This window comes from Dermacentor andersoni, chromosome 5 (genome assembly GCF_023375885.2).
Source record: "Dermacentor andersoni chromosome 5, qqDerAnde1_hic_scaffold, whole genome shotgun sequence".
NCBI lineage: Eukaryota > Metazoa > Arthropoda > Arachnida > Ixodida > Ixodidae > Dermacentor > Dermacentor andersoni.
Window position 1 is genome coordinate 20,976,303 of NC_092818.1, and position 21,160 is coordinate 20,997,462.

A 21,160-nucleotide genomic window follows, 5' to 3' on the forward strand; every position below is an offset into this window, starting at 1 on the left:
TATGGCAGAAGCTGTTGCCAAGGTTCCGACCGGAAAAGAAAGCCAGTATAAAAGAGTCGACACCACTGATCTCTACTACAGGGGATGGACAGCACATCGAGCGCCCTCGACTGAAGCGAACCTTGTCCCGGAAGTTGGTGCTTCACAACTTTGCAGCATCACTTTGTTTGCACGGGTGTGTGGCATTTCTTCCCCTAACATATCTGCCTGATGTGCCATAAGCTACCCAAGCAGAGTTTCAAGGTGTCCAGAATTTTTTCATTGCAGTGTCTACAGTGTCGCTAACATAAGTGGCGTCCAATGGAAACACTGGTAAATGAGAAAAAACTTGATGTAATGGAACACTATCTTATACGGGTTCAGATTGTCATAAAAACGCATACCAGACATGTAGAGACCTCCTAAAATGTGAAAAACCACATAGAAAAGTTTTTCGGCAGCAATATTATCTGATCACACGCACTAGTTAGTCCACCATATGCCCTGCTTCCAGGAGAAGCGACTGCATGACACCGCATTTCCACTGGCTTCACCTGCATCAGGTGCGGTGTGCGGCATCCAGCAAAAATATTAGAAATCAGTGGTACACAATGTTTTCTGTCCCCTTTCTCGACGCCTACTGAACACATGGTAAACTGTTTCCAAAGCAGAAAAAGGGAAAGGGCTCTGAACACATTGTATTTTAAAGTGGCTGCTACTGGGTAACGCAAGTACTGTGGCATAGTAGATTTGCACCAGGCAACCTGGGAGCCTGCTGCTGTTTACTTGCAAATGACCAACATGTTGTGAGCATGTTGAAGTTGTTTTTTTATTCTCATCGCTTATTTAGCTAGTGGAGATAGCTTTCACAACTGCGGAAGAAGCCTTGTAAGCATGAAACACTTCACAAAACCAGCTTCAATGTATCATGTGTCTGTATCACAATTTCATGGCTGCGTGAGTGAACCCTCTGGTTCACATGTAAGAGTGTTCATGATGTTTGCCATACATTATCCACTTTATTTACAGGTCAACCCTATCTTGAGATTTAAGCTGATTTTGCGTTTAGAGAAATTATGGCCGAGAGCCAGCTTTTGAGAATGCAGATGGAGCTCGACAGATTAAACGCCAGCACAAGTCGTTGAGGATTTCAGATCAAGAATCTTCAAAGGCCAGTTCATTTAGTGGTGTTAATATTCTGCTCAAAGTTGTTGATTGTTACGTTCATATGGTGCCCAAGCATTGCGGTAACAACTTCACTTGGAGTACATACCAAGGGTGTATTCGACGTAAGCTGGTGGCTTTTTTCTGCGTTTTCAAAAACTGGTTTCTTGTTCAGTTTAAAGTTTCAAATTTCGCATTGTTTATTAGGTGTTGTGTCCCGTTTCCTTTTCCTGCACCTTCTTAGTTAAACATCTGAATAGTGAACACAACTTGACCTTTTGCTTGATTTTCTAGATTACACGCCCTCGATGCAAAACAATTTCACTTCAAAACTGCTTGTACCGTACAGAAAGAATAACTTGAAGCAGCCATAGCCACTAATAACACGCAAGAGATGATTATGAAAATTGTAATATTGTTTTATGATCTACAGGGTGTCTTAACTATCGTGCACCAAGATTTAGAAATATGTAAATGCAATGTAACTAGACAGAAGGAAGGTAATGTTGTTTGCCATCGCTTGGAGATACTCAGATTATTTTTTGCATTCTGCCTAATTACGTAATTCTTAATTAGTTCATAAACATCTCAAATATTTAAAAGAAAAGTGTCAATGAAAAATTGTAGAGCAATATGAAAGCCTCCCGATACACTTTTCTGTTACTGTTACTCATTGTGTGGTACATAAATATGTTTTTCCAAGGAATAAGCCTGCGAATACATGTAAAGTGTCTTGAGTGGCCAGTCATGTGTCAATATTGTGGTGCAAAGCCAGGAATACAACTTAAATGGGTTCTTTTATGAAAATGACTTAGTTCAAAAAATTATCCTTCTTTATGCTGCCTGTGGAGACAAGGTTTCTTAGACATGGCCATGGCCCTCAAGGAAGATGCCGATGCCACAGGCAGTTCGTCCAGTGACCGTGAAAAGGTCCCCTGGGGCACAAGTCTAATTTGGCACCCCTACCTTTCTCCTGCAGCTTTTCTGTCTACTTAGCTAACCAGGTGGGTCAAGGATGGCAAAGGGAAAAAAGACTCAACAGCTTCAAACGTAGAAATTGCTCAAGCTCAATGCATTTTCGGTGTGAAGTTTTTCCCTTATCATTTATCAAAAAACGGGTAATAAGTATATGATATGGTCTTCATACGTACACCTCTTTCCCACTGAGAATTATCAGTAAAAAAAAGCAGCTTATGAACGCTTGTATATTATTTAGGATGATGTGGCATAGATAGGATAATGATTATGAATGTTTCTGGTAAAGGTAGTGGTAGTAGAGTGAATAATCAGAGTTTATATATAGATTAAAAGACATTTCGTTCTAATGCCAGAATTTTAAATCACCCCAAATAATTCTTGCGTTTGATAGTCTATGCACATTGAGCGACAGTGCTTCTTGATGCTTGCTTCTTGCTGACATCATTCTTACGCTGCATAATTCACCTGTTTAAATTCCCTATTTCTCCCATTCAAGCAACTTTACATTCATCATCACTGGCTCCGGACATCAAGAATCAAGAATCACTGGCATCAAGAATCACTGGCTCCGAACAGGCCGCCATTGGAATATGAACCTGGCAACGTTTAACGCTAGAACGTTATCTAGTGAGGCGAGTCTAGCAGTGCTATTGGAGGAATTAGAGGGCAGTAAATGGGATATAATAGGGCTCAGTGAAGTTAGGAGGCCAAAAGAAGCATATACAGTGCTAAAAAGCGGGCACGTCCTGTGCTACCGGGGCTTAGCGGAAAGAAGAGAACTAGGAGTCGGATTCCTGATTAATAAGAAGATAGCTGGTAACATACAGGAATTCTATAGCATTAACGAGAGGGTGGCAGGTCTTGTTGTTAAACTTTATAAGAGGTACAAAATGAAGATTGCACAGGTCTACGCCCCTACATCCAGTCATGATGACCAGGAAGTCGAAATCTTCTATGAAGACGTGGAATCGGCGATGGGTAGAGTGAAAACTAAATACACTATACTAATGGGCGACTTTAATGCCAAGGTAGGCAAGAAGCAGGCTGGAGACAAGGCAGTGGGGGAATATGGCATAGGCACTAGGAATAGCAGGGGGGAGTTATTAGTAGAGTTTGCGGAACAGAATAATATGAGGATAATGAATACTTTCTTCCGCAAGCGGGATAGCCGAAAATTGACGTGGAGGAGCCCGAACGGCGAGACTAGAAATGAAATAGACTTCATACTCTTCGCTAATCCTGGCATCATACAAAATGTGGACGTGCTCGGCAAGGTGCGCTGCAGTGACCACAGGATGGTAAGAACTCGAATTAGCCTAGACCTGAGGAGGGAACGGAAGAAACTGGTACATAAGAAGCCGATCAATGAGTTAGCGGTAAGAGGGAAAATAGAGGAATTCCAGATCAAACTACAGAACAGGTATTCGGCTTTGACTCGGGAAGAGGACCTTAGTGTTGAAGCAATGAACGACAATCTTGTGGGCATCATTAAGAAGTGTGCAATGGAAGTCGGTGGTAACTCGGTTTGGCAGGATACCAGTAAACTATCGCAGGAGACGAAAGATCTGATCAAGGAACGCCAATGTATGAAAGCCTCTAACCCTACAGCTAGAATAGAACTGGCAGAACTTTCGAAGTTAATCAACAAGCGTAAGACAGCTGACATAAGGAAGTATAATATAGATAGAATTGAACATGCTCTCAGGAACGGCGGAAGCCTAAAAACAGTGAAGAAGAAACTAGGAATTGGCAAGAATCAGATGTATGCGTTAAGAGACAAAGCCGGCAATATCATTACTAATATGGATGAGATAGTTCAAGTGGCTGAGGAGTTCTATAGAGATTTATACAGTCTTCCGGAATCTTGGAAGAACGCTAACATAATCCTAATCCATAAGAAAGGGGACGCCAAAGACTTGAAAAATTATAGACCGATCAGCTTACTGTCCGTTGCCTACAAAATATTTACTAAGGTAATCGCAAATAGAATCAGGAACACCTTAGACTTCTGTCAAGCAAAGGACCAGGCAGGATTCCGTAAAGGCTACTCAACAATAGATCATATTCACACTATCAATCAGGTGATAGAGAAATGTGCGGAATATAACCGACCCTTATATATTTCATTTCATCACATTTTATTTGTGCCCATTTACAAGCAAATGGAGGGGGCCAAGGTAAAAGCTGCTTTTTCGCAGCTTGAGTGGTCCCTGGCCCCCTTACATATTGGCAGACCGGTGGCAAAGAACACTTTCAGAAATGAAAAAAAGTAAAGAACCGTGGGTTACATCAAATAAATTACATTTCTTTCATTGAATGCATATGGTTTTACGGAATCATGGCGATTTAAATGGTAGTTTTGAATGGTAGTTTTCATGAAAGCTATATCAATGAAATCAATGAAAGCTATATAGCTTTCATTGATTACGAGAAAGCGTTTGATTCTGTCGAAACCTCAGCAGTCATGGAGGCATTACGGAATCAGGGTGTAGACGAGCCGTATGTAAAAATACTGAAAGATATCTATAGCGGCTCCACAGCCACCGTAGTCCTCCATAAAGAAAGCAACAAAATCCCAATAAAGAAAGGCGTCAGGCAGGGAGATACGATGTCTCCAATGCTATACACAGCGTGTTTACAGGAGGTATTCAGAGACCTGGATTGGGAAGAATTGGGGATAAAAATTTATGGAGAATACCTTAGTAACTTGCGATTTGCTGATGATATTGCGTTGATTAGTAACTCAGGGGACCAATTGCAATGCATGCTCACTGACCTGGAGAGGCAAAGCAAAAGAGTGGGTCTAAAAATTAATCTGCAGAAAACTAATGTTTAACAGTCTCGGAAGAGAACAGCAATTTACAATCGGGAGCGAGGCACTGGAAGTCGTAAGGGAATACATATACTTAGGGCAGGTATTGACGGCGGATCCGGATCATGAGACAGAAATAATCAGAAGAATAAGAATGGGCTGGGGTGCGTTTGGCAGGCATTCTCAGATCATGAACAGCAAATTGCCATTATCCATCAAGAGAAAAGTGTATAATAGCTGTGTCTTATCAGTACTCACCTACGGGGCAGAAACCTGGAGGCTTACGAAAAGGGTTCTACTCAAATTGAGGACGACGCAACGAGCTATGGAAAGAAGAATGATAGGTGTAACGTTAAGGGATAAGAAAAGAGCAGATTGGGTGAGGGAACAAACGCAAGTTAATGACATCTTAGTTGAAATCAAGAAAAAGAAATGGGCATGGGCAGGACATGTAATGAGGAGGGATGATAACCGATGGTCATTAAGGGTTACGGACTGGATCCCAAGGGAAGGGAAGCGTAGCAGGGGGCGGCAGAACGTTAGGTGGGCGGATGAGATTAAGAAGTTTGCAGGGACAGCATGGCCGCAATTAGTACATGACCGGGGTTGTTGGAGAAGTATGGGAGAGGCCTTTGCCCTGCAGTGGGCGTAACCAGGCTGATGATGATGATGATGATGATGACATTCATCATAAGAAACCTTGTAGATGAGTTCCAGAAACTTGCTGATGAGATTAGAGGGCGGCGTGCACCCCAGGCTTAGATACGGATTCAAGAGCCTCATACCTTGCAAATGTTAGAAACACTCCTGCTATGCAAGTTCTTGGTGTCATACAAGGTTATTTGCGAATACGAATTTGCCTAAATTGGGAAAACAGTCAATCTAAAACATGTCAAGCGATATCGCTGACAGTACACACACATTCCAACTGAAGTAAATACAAATAAATATAGCACGAAATGCAGAATCGTTGGCATGATGCCATTCTTTCAGTGGAATAAAAATGACCTGCATTGTAAATCTGGAATCCTTTATAATCCAGACTACTAAATACCTCATGAGGGTTGTGACGCGAAATACGCATGTATTTATTCCTCCTTTTTTTTACTGAAAGACCCGATAATGCATAAACAGCAGTGAAAGAACTGAGATCACAGTACTTAATACATTATATTGCTCGAAAAATCCGTTTCTCTGCCGATCGCAGCATTTAACACTAACAATCTTGTGACAGAAAATGTGAGACCGAAGGCACATAACACTATGGGTGGTGCTATTCTCTTTGATTGTTTGGGAACAAAACCCATACTGTACATGTTATGGCCCTACGTGTCGTTACCTTTGAACAACAAAACGGTAGGGGGTTTGTGTTTTGCAAAACTGCATGCAGGTTTTTACTGTGTGCAATTAAAATTAGAAACCTTCACAGCTGATACTAAATGCATTCTCCACACCTTTAGGTTATACAGGTGCACTACTTTACACAGAAGACACTCTTTTACCTCGTCACTGCCCACACTCTTAGGTAAAGTTACACCCTTTGGAGTGCCCTTTTTGCCACACAGCGATAATCGTCATCTGCCTTGATGCGTTTCCTTTCTTTAACGCTGCGAGTCCCGTACTTTCCAGTAACGAAAGGCATGCGCGGTATCAGCATGATAGCATTCCCGACAGGAAAGTAGCGGGCGTGGCGTTTTCAAGAAAGGAAACGCATCAAGGCAGATAACGATTATTGTTGTGTGGCAGAAGGGGCACTCCAAAGGGTGTAACTTTGCCTAAGAGTGCAGGTGGTGATTCCGATTCTTCAAAGGTGTTTCATTGTATGGGATGGCACATCGCGCTTCACTTATTTGCAGAATATTGCATTCCAAATGTGTCATATGAGATAAACCCATTAGAGAGCTTTAAGTTGCCCTAAATTTATTACAACTGTGTACTGGTAAACTGGCAGCAGCTTGCAGTGCTTGTGGAAAAACAATTGTAACTGCCATATTATATGTAACTGCTAGTGCACAGGCATCGGCAGCAGCAATATTTAGGGTACTCGTTTCTTCTATTCTGGGGTATGCATCCTCCACCAGAAAAAAAGTTTTTTTCGTCTTCCTCTTCTACCCCATTGGAATGTGAAATGGGGTGTAATTTGTAGGGTATACCCTTGCATAAACTTCATGAGCATTCCTTCTTGTCTGTGCCACAGATCATTGTTGCTACGACTGTAAAAGCAGGGTGCCTGTTTACAGCAAGCGTAGGGAACAATCTGTGAATTTATAACGAACAGTAAGGATAATGAATAATCGAATAATTTTTAGTAATCTTCAACAAATTTAGCACTGTGCTTTCCACTGTGGTGTTTTTCAATCTCTAATGTTTGCACAAGGTTTGACTGCAGGATGTCATTTTGTGTGAAAGAGTGCACTTGTGCGCATAACACCTCATCGGCAACATTATGCTGCACAGAATGTCATTAGCTTTCGTATGCATTGGTCACTATCTCACAAACCGGCTGCTTCTTTGTTAGCTGCAATGTAGCATTAATATAAAGCACATTTGATGTCATAACAAAGAATTGTGCCCTCTTATCCCCTAATTCTCCTCACTTGATGCCTAGTGTTGTAATAGCAAAGTTGACACCATGAGAGCCAGTGTGGTGTATAATTATGTCTATGGTGAGTTGGGGGGTGTACGATAACTTAAGCAACTTTTCCAGACGACTTGAATCAGTATTGTGGAATGCTGTTTTTTTTTCACTCACTGTTACCAAGTTTCACCTTGGTTGTGGCAACAAGTATAATGTAGATCGCTAGCGCTCCTGCCAACACATATAATGTGCAGGCATCTGTGTTGAAAAAAAGACCAGCTAATGGTTTACCAGGAGCTAAGGTCCATTTAGATCATTAAATTTTGAGCTTACACCAGTGGAAATAACTGGTGAATGAAAGCACACCCAGGAAAACTGCCCATATTTTCTTTCATTGTAATAATGCTGAAGCTTTCAACCGCATTTGAACTGACTTGTTTAAAAAATGACCCATTTCCTTGTTCAAGTAAGACAAAGGTTCCACGGGAAAACAGAAACTTGAAGCCGTCAACAGCAGCATGAATATAAACAGCGCTAGGCGTTTTGCACTCTTGCACCTCGTTATCATATTGTCCATCCCATGTTTTTCTACAGGCTGTTCTTTACTGTTTTATGGTCATGCCCAGTTTAATCTTAATGTCCCTATTTTTTATTATTTGGTTAATATATCTTTTCTTCATCGGCTTTCAACAAAATATATATTCATAATGTGCCTTCATTTACCATTTACAGTGATCGTAACCAGATGCATCTTGATACAAAATTTATTTTCCTTAATTCTTCGTTTCCCTTTTCCAAAAGTGCAAACTGTTTATCTTGATACCTATTTTCTCTTCTGGGAAGATTAGGTCTACTGGATTATTGACTGCTTACATGTGTACATCGTTTTCTGTTTTGGTCACCCCTACTCTTAGCAAGTACTGACAGCAGTGCTCATACCCACTCCATCACAATCGCCACTGCTAAGCACACCCTTCCTTCCTTTATTTTAACACTTTGGCTTCTCTTGACCTATTATATGCACTAATTTCTTCTCCCCCAATGAGGCTAGGGGCCAGTGAGCTATGCACAATCCAAAACAACACAGCCAAAGAAAACATTTGCTACCCTAATGACAGGCACCTATGTCGAAATGTTGGCTAAAGCAACATCCCTTGTTCCAACAATGTTGGTCTACTTACATGTTTTTCTAATACAGAAGTTACTGCTTTGTCATGTTCTGTGATTATACTTGTTTGCCACTTTCTTTAGGATGGATATTCAGGAATACTATTTGTTTCTTCTAATAGCAGCAAGTTTATCCTTGCAAGCGTTTGGGGTCAAGAACAACTTTCACCAGGAAGAAGTGCAAGACGAGTGATTGAAGAAAATAAAGTTGCTTCTGTGATCTAAGAACTTGAGGACTGAAATGTTGCACATTTTTGTATATATGATATGCAGTGCATTCATATCACAAAGTGCGAAGTGTTTTATCTCAGCAGCCATGTCAGTGTGTTGGCAAGACAATTTTCTCAATGGTGACCTGCTGCTTTGGCTATGAGCTGCCTTCATTACATTTGCATTAAAGGAGATGTACTATCGTGCACAAAAGTACCCTGGAAGTGCGAGCGTTGACCAAATTGCATTTCTGTTCAAGACCGTTGAAAACAGTGGGTCACGTATACACATTCTGAACGCAGATAGTAGCACGGCTGATCCCAGCAAATAGTGCACCATAAAATTCGGTCGACTCTCGCACGTCCTAGGCAATTTTGTCCTCGATGGCACATTGTCCGAACAATATATATGCTCTGCAAGAGGAAATACGGGAAGCACCTGTACTTTAACGGATATAGTACAGATTTAGCATACGGAGTCTTTCGTTTTCTGAATACGGCAACCACCTGTATTTTAACGGTTATAGTACAAATTCAGCATACAGTGTGTTCCGTTTTCTGAATACGAGAAGCACCGTACTTTAACGGTTACAGTACAGATTCAGAATACAGACTCTTCCGTTTTCTAGATACAAAAGCACTCGTATCTTGTATTACGGTCTCTCTTTTACAGTTGTCCGTTCTACGGAAATGACCGTTCTTAATTTACGGAAGAGTGTTCGGTCACAAATGACCAGCAAATTTTCTGTAAAGTAAGGCAAATTTTTTTACAATGCACATTTTCCTGTAGGTGTCGTTATCTGGCCCGCGGCATTTCGAATATAAGGGCCCGTCCATTGCATTTCGACTTTCTTAAGCCGATCTGCCAACTGCTCGCTCATTATCGAAAAGTCTGTGCCAGTATCAACTAAAGCTGTCACGTCGTGCCCATCAATCGTTAAGAGTAGGTCGGCACTCGCAAATTCGTCGGCATTCCGTTTCTCCACGTTGCGCTGCTCGTTTCTCTGTAATGTTGAGGGACTTTCGGCGGTTCGACGACTAGCAACCTTCTCCCCGGAGGTCGCCGATTTCAGTTTCCCCGCCGTGGGCTTGGAGAGCGGCCTCTCACCACGTCGGCGAAACTGCGACGGTTCGGCGAAGAATAACGCAACGGAGACGGCGAGCGCGACCGGCGATTAGCTGAGCTGCTTTGTTCCCGAGTGACACTGACGTCGAAGCATCGATGTCTCTCTGGAAACTGTCGCGGAGTGGCAGGTGACATTTCCTGGATGCCACCCTGGCGATGAGGGCAAAAACGATAAATGTGCCCTGGTTCACCCCATTGAAAACACAATGGTCGGCGATCAGCAGTGCGCCATACGTCGGTCCTGCGAAGCTGGGGTCGCCCGAAATGCTCCCTGTGTATCCAGGCAGCAATAGGTGGCCGTTAGTGGTACTGCTGTAGTGGCCCGGTAGAAAGCGGGGGACGAACAGCGGCGGCGTAGCTCTTTGCGCGCGGCTCGAAGCGTGGCTCGGGACACGGTTCAGGGAGTGGCTTAGGTGATGCAAATGCTTGCCGGATTTCTTGGCGGACTACTTCAGCGACCGAAGCAACAGTGAACTCCTTCGGTGTCGCAGTTTGCTTCGCAGTCTCCTCGCGCACAATGTCTCTTATTAGTTCCCGCAGCGAGGTCTCGTCTGTCACTGTCAGTACTGCGGCTCCTGCAGGCGCATCGTTAGTCAGGCGTTCGTATTGCCGGCAACGCTGCTGCAGCGCCCGCTCGATTGCTGTGGCTTCTTTAATGAACTCTTCCACTGTTGTAGGCGGGTTACGCACGAGACCAGCGAATAGCTGTTCTTTGACGCATGAGATGGCTCAGCTTCTTCGAATCAGGCATCTTGGGATCCGCGCGGCGAAACAAACGAGACATGCCCTCGGCAATCATCGAAACACTTTCGTTGGGCTTCTGAATGCGCAACTGGAGAAGGCGTAGTGCATTATCTCGGCGATCAGTGCTTCCGAAGGTGTCAAGTAGCCGACGGCAAAATTCGTCCCACGTTGTCAAATGTGCCTCGCGATTTTGGAACCACGTCCTGGCGCTACCTTCAAGAGCGAAGTATACATTGGAAAGCTTCTGGTCCGGACGCTACTGATTGACCTTAGCTACGCGTTCGTACTGGTCCAGCCAGTCTTTGGCGTCTTCATACGTGTCACCGTGGAAGCTAGGGGGTACTAGATTGTTTTGAACAGTCACCTGTGTTGTACTTGCAAGCGCCATTTCCTGAGTCGGTGAGGTCGCTGACAAAGTTCCTTGGAAAAGGCCGAATTCCGGGCGAAGACCTTGCAGGCGGTGGCTTGCGCGGTGCACAGGTGTCTCGACGCCTGGAAGATGTCTTGAAGGGCTCGATGCAGGGCTACTCGCAGGAGTCGTCCCTATCATTAGGTGATGATGCGATACCCAGCACGTCCACCAGTGTCACGGTTCTCTGGAGACAAGAGCGGAGAGCGTATTTAATTGAGGGAGTTAGGGCAAGCGCTCAGTCCAGGCTTCTTCTGTAGCGCCTCGCTTGCACACACGAGGTCGTCGTCTTCATCGTCAACGTGGTTGGGCACAGATGGCCTTGCGGCAATATTTAGCTCTAACAGTAACGAGTAGTCACTCGTTACTGGACATGCATCATGGAACTTGCACACAAATACGATGTGCTCTGCCGCTTTCCGGAAATTATACCTTCTACGCCACAAACTCAACACTGCTCCGCCTAGTGTGAACCGACTCTCTTTCTTTTCCTTAATTAGGCCAGAACTAGAGTACGCTTCCATTGTTTGGGAATCTCACAAAAAATTAACTTATGGAAGCTCGAAATATTTCAAAGAAAAGCAGTACAATTTATTTATAGTAAGTTTAAGGCTACTGCCTCCCCCACTGCATTACTAGCCGAAAACATCATTGAACTATTAGAAATTCGAAGAAAGAAAAGTAAGCTAAAGCTTATTTCAAAATGAAATAATCATAGGCTAGCCTTAGACATCGCAGAACACGTATCCCTCTTGATAAGCAGACCCACTCGACACCACTACCCTCATTCTGGAACAGCAATTTTTGGAAGGAATGACACGTTTCGGTACTCTTTTTTTCCCACAAACCTTAGCTGACTGGAATAAAGTAACTGAAGCCTACCTGCAGCGCCCGTTACCTGTATACCATTTGTGTAAATAATGTTGTTCTTTTCAGTTAATTATTATAATTGTATTATAATCAAGTTAAAAATGTTTCATCGTCTACCTTATGATGATAGAAGTGGTGTGAAAAACGTGTTACACACTAGTTACATCTTGTTCTTCGGCGTAAACCATCTTTTGCATTCTGCTCGCCCTACTTGGATTGCTTGTCCGAAGTGTGTGTACATGTATATATACATACATATATATATATATATATATATATATATATATATATATATATGGCTGATGTGAGTGCAACGCTTAACAGGCAAGAATTGACTACGACTGAGCAGATGCACATGGGCAAAAGTGTCATAAGGACATTACACGCAATGTTTTCCTAGTGTCGCCATATAAATGAGCGCCGTACCGAGTTTATATTTGGTTAAACTGAGAAATATGAGGGGCAATATGCAGCCCATGTTTTACACACGAGGGTCCATATTGAGCTTCAGTTATAACAGCTGAATGCGAGTTTCTTTTCGATATTCAAGCTTTCTACGAAGGGCGTAAAACATTTTTTCGGTGTATCGGTTGACAGAATGTGGCATCTGGAAATTAGGAGAAAATAGGTGACAATCTCGGGGTAATTAGCAGGCAATATTTTAGAGGTTGTACGTTAATCACTGCCGGTAAACAGCCTACTGAAGTGTTTCAGAAGGTAAGGTTTGATAAAAATGGTGGGCGGGGTACAACGTGGCATGCAAACATACAAAGTGAAAAGTGCATTGGTGAACGACGACCTTTGAAATAAAAGTATGGAAATGATCGATGGTCTTATACAGCTGGTGCTCACATGAAATCACGTGCTCCCTGGGGCAACCAACAGTCACACAAATTTTAAGCTTTCATGAATTGAGGCCGGCATTTTTGCTTATCTGGTGACTAAGGGTAAAGTGCCTTGTATGAACATTGTCTTTGCAGTAAACTACTTGTATAAGTGCCCCAGAGTATGCTGCCATTGTTTTAGGAAACGCGTAGAATTCTTACCCAGTATATGAAGGGAACTGAGAGTGACATTGACTTCATATATGATAGCATCAGTAAACACGTTATAACTAGTTTTGCAAGCAAAACGTGCAAAGCAAAATTGGTTTGCTGGTTATGATTATTGCAGTCACCTATTCTACTGCTAGAAGGCGTCATACAAACAAACATTTCCATCTATGGAATGTGACAAAGTTTAAATTATCATGGGATGGAGGCATCTCATGGGCCACGTGCACATTAAGTTTACAATGTACGCTTTATTTATGCCAACTAAAATTTTTTAAGACAATTATTCGATTGAAACAAATGCGCAGAAAATTAGGCTCTGCTTGTTCTACCTCGCATAAGTTGTCTTTGTGTGTGTGTGTTTAAAAAATTAGGGCCCAATTTTACTACTGCAATACTTCTGCATAATAGGAAAATGAATGGACAAAGTATGCGCCACTGCAAATTACTTTTTATCCAGTACAGCTTATATTTTGTGTATCTATGATTGAAGCGGTGATGACGAGAGAGAGAGATAAAAGGAAGGCAGTGATGTTAACCAGTCAAGAGTCCCGTTGTCTACCCTGCGCTGAGGGAAGGGAGTAGGGGAATAAAAAGAACGGAGAAAAAGAGAAAGAGGGGGGTAGAGAGGCGTCCACGAACAGCACTACAGAGTAAAAGGTGCTCGCATAAGCCAGACTTTCTAGAAAGCATAGAAGAGCCTCTAGTGCCTACTGAGCCGATCACCGGTGAGGACGATGTTCTAGTATTGTCTGTTCACTCAGCAGACAAGCATCTAATGATGCAGTAATGTAATGATGTAGAGAATCAAAAGTGCACAGCACGACGTCAGTACACTAACTGGTATCGTAGCTGCAACAATTCATTTCTATAGGTCGTAAACTTCACACGAAACAATTTACTTGCAGTTACAGCAGGAGAAAGCATTGTTCGCGGTACACTTGTCATGCCATTAAGGTAGTACACTTGATAACGACGGAGAGATGAATCCGTGAGGTCGTCTCTTTCTTCCAGATAAAACTCACCCACATAATCTCATCTTTGTGAATGCGTGTGCCCTAGTATGCTAAACAACAATGTGGCAGCCCTACTATTAAGCGAACTGCACTGAACCAGTGCATAAATACATTCGCCGTTGTCAACCTGTTCGCGAGTCGTCATGTTTATTATCCGCGCCTGAAACACTTGTTAAAATCTTTGAGCTCTTTATGCAATATCCGTGCATTAAAAAAAGCAGTTAAAGTAAGTACTCTAACACGAAGCTTCACTTATCCGCAGGAGTCCTCTTTATGATGCAATAAATTGAAAAGACCTAACTTATTCTGGCTGATATTGTTATTGTGGCTGTAGAGCCTCGGTCTGTTGTACATGGAGCAAATGAATTTCATAGAAAATTACGACAAAATACAAATGTATAATTTCCCTACACTTACTCTCAGGTCCATCTTTCTTGCTTTTCTTCTTGTTTCTCGGTTTCTTCGCCTTGCGTTCCCTCGTCATTTTGAGACCTCTGGTTAACGCCTCACGTCGTAGCTGTGGCAGAATCTTCTTCTTCTTCGCGTCTAGTTGCTTGCTTGCTGCCTATACCATGGCTCGTACACACTACAGGAGATTGGCCAAGAAGCCAGCGATTAAACGAAGAGAGAGAGAGAGAGAAAACAAGGGTAGGAAAGGCAGGGAGGTCAACCAGAACAGCATCCGGTTTGCTACCCTACACTGGGGGTGGGGGAAAGGGGAATAAAAGAGGACGAAAGGGAGAGAGGAAGCACTGAGTACGTGTGGGAGCGACACCATACACAAGGACACTATAAACGGTCTGTTAAGCCCGTGCACTCCAAGTACCGCACTAGTGCACGAATCGCTTTTCGAGCCAGTGACGGGTGTGGCCACGATCCGAGTATCTTTGACTCGGTGAAAGGTCTCGAGTCCAAAACGAAAAACGAAAAACGCCTATAGGAAAAGGGTGTTCTTGAAAGGACAGTGAGCAAGAAGGTAATGAATGTTATTCGATTTAATTGGAATTTTGTAAATTAACAAAGATAAATAATCAACTTAGCGTAAGCTGGTATCTTGTAAAATAATAAATAATAAATCATGAAATTAATTGCGTACTGTTGCGCCACCAAGAAAGTCGCATGCGGCTCTGCATACGTTCCTGTGGCAAAAACGAAATGTAGTTGCCTCAAAGGAAAGAATGTTTGCAGTGTTTTTACCAATGTTCAATTTCCGGAATTGAATATTGAAGTATTTCTTTATCAGGATTGCGAATCGGCAGCACGTCAATAAATAATGATAATTGGTTGCCGCTCTTTGCAGTCCTTTGTAGAAATCACATGGAGCGGACAGCGCCAGGCCAGGCCTGTGTGTATAAAAATTTATGGGGGGAATACGGTATCGTAGTTTTGTGAGGGCGATTTCCAGTTTACATGTGCGACACCAGTGATTGTCCCAAAGGTAAACATGGTTTATGAGGAACATTCAGCTCGGGTGCTCCTATCTAAATACATGTGAAATGGGTATTCGTTTTTCTCGGCAACCACTATACCAAATTTGGCGAGGTTCGCATTTAAAAGAAACTTAATATCTCGTGACTGCTGGTGTTAAATTGTTGAATTATTTTGTGAGTTGTTTATCAAGAATTGGCAGAAATAGAAAATTTTCAGAAAACGAAACTATCAAGTGTACAACTATGTACCTCGACAAAAATGATTGTACAATTCTGTGAATTTTAGCTAATAGTACATCTAAAGTGGACAAAATGGATGCACTGCAAATGAATGTCAAAATATTTAGTGATATGAAAATAAAGCTTTTGCAGCACCCTTGCACACTGCATAACAAATTCACGTAAGATATAATATTACATATCTAATTTGTCCGCTTTCCATGATCCAATGGGGGCCGTTTGCAGAACCGCGATTTCTGTTCTTGATGCAGAGCAATGAATTTCTAAACTTTGTGCTTCCTTATTTTTCAAACTTGCCAATTTATGAATTTTTTTAATATATTCAAGCCGTAAATCGAAATTCCGCTTCCAGCAGTCACTAGAATTTAACTTTCTCTTTCAGCTGCAACAAATTTCATGAAGATTGGTCCAGGGGTTATCTCAGAAAAACGTTCTTCCATTTTAAATGCATTTGAATAGGCCGCGTCAGAGTTGGACCAGAGCTAAAGCTTCCGCTTAAGTCTGTTGTTTGGAATGTTTGATTTGCAGAATATATTAAAAGAGATAGCCTTATAAATCTAGCCACGGCGATTTAAGCAGAAGTAGGCAGAACATACATGACTGGTGCATGTAGTGATATGCGTGCAAGTTCAAATTCAAATTCTTTATTTCCAAAACAAAATTTGTGGTTGACACGGCTAAAAGCTGCGTTCTTCAACTTGACAGGAGCTGGGCACCATATTCAAGGCAGGGTTTGACCTCGTTGTGCTTGTCGAACCGTTAAACAAAAACATAACAGTTCATCAGAAGAAGAATACACTATAAGAACAAGAATACACAATACTAGATATATTGCTATAAAGGAATACGAAAAAAAAAATGCTTTATATAGAGAAGAGAAAATATACAAAAAAGGCGTATATAATGAGGAAAAGGGGGAAAACAACAAATGTACATATATATATATATATATATATATATATATATATATATATATATATATATATATATATATATATATATTTACGTATGCATACACACGAACACATAGTATACATCAGGAAAAGATACTACATTCTAAAACACTACAATGTGAAATATAAGCAGACACAGGAGGATTTAGCTTCTGTTCAAAAAATGAAGTATTAATGTATGTAGCTTGACGACAATAGTGGTAGGTATGATTTTTTTTTCCCTTTTAGAAAAAGAAGCTGATGAAGTAATGCTAGTGTGGAGTTCACTGTGTCTTTGTATTTATTGAGGAATAATGGAAAGTTATATTTCAAAGAGTGCCGTTTATAAAAAGTACAGAAACGTGGTATTATCCAAAAGTCAAGACAACGTGTACAAAAACTGGTATCTTGCTGAAGCAGGGCTATTTTGTCAATAATGTTTTTAAATGCTGGTGAAGACACATAGAATGAACGCAGAACACGAAATTCATACATAGGTTGTATTTTCATAATCTTGTACAACCTAAAATAATATTCTGTGGAAGCTAAATAATGAATATTTGCGATAATGCGAACAACTTTCTTTTATAATAAACAAATCCTCGTAATATTCCTTTGTGTAGTGGTCAACTATACTATATTAATGTAATTCATGTGGGAAGCGAACAATGCAAAATAAATTTCTTCTTTTTTTTTTGCTTCCACTAGGAGAATTACGCGGCAACGCGATAGAGCTCCTGTGGTCATTGAAAGTTTTTTGCATAAGTTGTCAATATGCGAATCCCATGCGAGATTTGAGCTAAATGTTATTCTGAGAATTTTATATTCATTGACGATTTCAATCCTGTGCCTGTCGCAGTATATATCTTGTTCTAAATTAATTACTTTATTTTTTGCACGAAAGAAAAGTACCTTGATTTTAGTTGGGTTAATTTTTAGGCAGTTAGAATGGGATGAAAATACGAGCTTCTCAATGACGTGATTACATCTTCATGCTAGATCGGCTTCATGTGTTCCGGAGAGTAGCATAGTGCTATCATCGGCATATATGATAAATTTTGAGCTTGTGTCAATACGGAAAATATCGTTTATATATACCTTAAATAAAAGAGGACCTAAATTACTGCCTTGGGGCACACAACCTTTTATATGGTGGGGAGATGAATGGTAATTGCCAATGTACACACACTGAGTCCTGTTGGCTAAATACGAACGGAATAGTTCGAGCTGCTTACCACGATCCCCGTGGTACGAGAGTTCATGATTAAGTAAATCGAATTCCCTATTGTTATCTACGAAAAGACCAATATATATATCTTATTTTCAATGTTTTGTAGAACACTCTTTTTAAGAGTTAATAAAGCTGTTTCAATAGAGCATCCTTTTCTAAAACCAAACTGCGCGTCGGAAAGAATATTTATTTTGTCAATGAAGTTAGTCAGTCGCGAAGACAGTAGCTTTTCTAAGCCTTTAGAAAAAATTGGTATCACAGATATTGGCCTATAATATTTTATCTCATTTTTATTGCCCCCTTTGTAAGTGACTGTTACCTTGGATCGTTTCAGTACGTCAGGAATTTGACCTGATTGGATAGCGAGATTAAATATGTGAGTGAGCGCAGGTATAATGCATTCCATAACATATTTTATGGGCTTTATTTGTAGTTTATCTATATCTAAAGCCTTGCTGTTCTTTAGACCTAGAAATGTTCGATAAAGTTCAGCTTCACTTATATCATGCAGAGCACAGCTCTCAGCAGGGCAATTGCTTGACGGTCTGATAACCTGTAGGTTGCTATGTGGAATAGCGTGTTTTAGAGACGCTTGGTTAAAATGATCTACAAGCACCTGACCAACTGTTTCACGGTTATTGTGCGCTAACTTTGCAGGCGTTTCCGTTTTGCTTTCGCGACCGAGAACCCTATTTGGCGCTTTACATGCGGCGTCAGGTTGCTGTTTCTTTATCTCAGAGAACAACCGCTGATAATATCCTAACTTTAGCGACCTAAGCTCGGCGTTCAGTTTATTTCTGAAAGTTTTAAAATCAAGTCAGACGGTGCTCTTGTACGTAAAAATGTGTGAAATAATCGATTTTCCTTATTAATAGCTTTCATGGGGGCAAGAGTGACCTAAGGTTTTCTTATTCTTTTTAAAGGTTTGAAAGTTGTAGAAGGAAAATGTATAGCGCATATTCGCTGAGAAATTTCACTGAACTTAGAATATGCATTATTCACGTTTTTTATTCCGAATATAAAAGACCAATCCTGAGCACTGATGTGACGCTTAAATAAAAGTAAAGCATCGTCTGATACATATTGCACTGTAATTGCGTCCCTTCAACTATATTGATGAACTTTGGGAGGGGGGCGGGAAATCATGAAGACTGGGCAGTGGTCACTTATGTCAGAGGCTATGGTTCCTGCATCAGAGACTCTAGTTTCCGCGTTGGTAATAAACAAATGAAGTGCTGATGAAGTTAATACAGTGATGCGTGTCGGCATAGTGATTATATTCACAAAGCCTGGGTAAGAAATGGTGTTTAAATCTTGAACGCAGGTGCTAGCTTCAAGGGTACTTATGCTAAAGTTCACCCGCAAACGAGTTTCAGACTATTTGCGCAAACAAATTGCAAGAAGTTTTCAAAAATGTTCATAAAGTGCCCGAAATTTCTCTTTGGTGGGTGATCAACGACAGTAATGACGTCAGCGTTTCGTTTCAGTGTTAGTACCTCGTAAACGTTTGTCTATGCATGTATAATCTGATATTACCTCACATTATTTAGAAGCTTTAACATAAATAGCGACGCCACCGCCCCTACGACTACTGCGATTGACAAAAAAAGTTTTTGTATCCATTAACATTGAGCATTGCACACCCGTCGTAATACCATGTTTCAGTAAGCATTAAAATACTATACTGAAAAGAAAATTCGTCTAGGAAATAGGCAATCTGGTCATGCTTAGCGAGAGCAGAGCGTGTGTTTATATGCAAAACAGAGCCGTACATAGAAGTACTGGGAAGAATTTCATGGGACTACGCAAAATCGTGGTAGCGCATTTTAAAAGCTTAAATTGTACGCAGAAACAGGGGGCTAATTACACCAATGTAATCTTATTGAAATCGTCTTTACAAGTTATGGATAGGACGCTAGAAGTGTCTGACTGCCTCGAAAAAATCCTTTCATTATGGGTCCACACGGATCTCCACTGGCAGTCCTTCTTACGCCTGATAACAATACTGAGAAATCTCTTCAATGTAGGACAAAGATGCCCATTTACATAGATAGGACTTGAGCTGCCAAGTCCTAGGCTGTCGTTAGTAAGCCGGGATTTTCTAGCTTTCGTTAATGTCATGTCGTGCTTCGATCGGGACTTCAATTGCACGATAATGTTAGTTTTATCTGGGTTACGCGTGGGGACGTGATGGCAAGTATCGATATCGCACTCACTAATTGGTTCTTCAATAGCATATCTGGTTGTGGACAATATGGCAACAACACTTTCATTTTCTGTCTTAACAACTCCCTGGATTTCAAGAATGACATTCGCCGTTCTTTCTTTCCAAGGAGTTGTACTTTGCATTGATTGCCTGGTTCTATTTCAAAAGCTGAGTGTTTTTTGCTGCTTCAGCTTCAGATCTCTTCTTTAAGTCTTCTATTTCTCTATGCGCGAATTCGATGCTCTGTGTCATGTTTTGCTGCTCATTCTTCAAATCACAAATTTCATTGCGCAGGTAACTCTCGTACGCTTCGCGTGACGATTTCAATTCTATCTTCAGTTCATCTTTTAGTTTCTGAAGGATTTCGTCTATCGCTTTCGCAAACTCTTTTGACATCGTCACACAAGCAAGGCGCGGCACACAGTTGGCAGCACCGACGAAAAGAAAAAAATGAAAAAAGAGATGAAAACTAACTAACCTGCACCAAAGGAAATAGGAGGCGTAAGGCGATGCGCACCAGGGTCGTCGCCACTGCCATGTGAATGCAGTAAGCACAAGAAGGCTCCTTTTCTAGCTCTGAAATGGCTGACGTCATGCCTTTGTTGCCAATATCAGTGCCGCCGAAGAGTGCCACGCCTCCTGTTGTCGATGCGTGCCGAGTAGCGTGTCAGGTCACGTGATCCCGGCTGATGGTGACGTGGCGCACAATTGCGGCTGTGCAGGGTCAATCTGCACCAAAGGAAATAGCAGGTGTAAGGCGATGCACACCGGGGTAGTCACCACTGCGAAGTCGGTCATTCACTCGTTCATTCAGTCGGCCATTCAATTAGTTCGTCGGCGATTTCATTTAAAAACAAGCCACGTTGACCTGGTCGCCACACCAAGCACCCCAGACGCTAGGTCGAAGGTATTATTGCTTCTAGTTCCTTGAAAACACTAATGTCTGAGGTTGAGGTGAGCGCTGTGCACACTGATAACAAATGGGTCCCTATTACAGCTGTTAAAGAAATGACAGGA

At 41.6% G+C, this 21,160-nt stretch overlaps 1 protein-coding gene and 1 long non-coding RNA gene across 2 annotated transcripts in view; one reads left to right on the forward strand and one right to left on the reverse strand.

Moving 5' to 3' along the window:
- The window catches only part of LOC129380176 (uncharacterized), a 49,187-nt gene extending 34,567 nt beyond the window's left edge, over positions 1-14,620 (reverse strand). The window contains exon 1 of the mRNA XM_055070140.2: positions 14,522-14,620. Within this exon, the coding sequence (XP_054926115.1) occupies positions 14,522-14,588 (67 nt within the window). The 5' untranslated portion in view covers positions 14,589-14,620. The remainder of the gene's footprint in view (positions 1-14,521) is intronic.
- LOC140218322 (uncharacterized) lies at positions 1,927-8,906 on the forward strand. Its single transcript, XR_011894588.1, has 2 exons — positions 1,927-2,147; positions 8,801-8,906. It is a non-coding gene; the product is annotated as an uncharacterized lncRNA (long non-coding RNA).
- Positions 14,621-21,160: the final 6,540 nt, after the last annotated feature.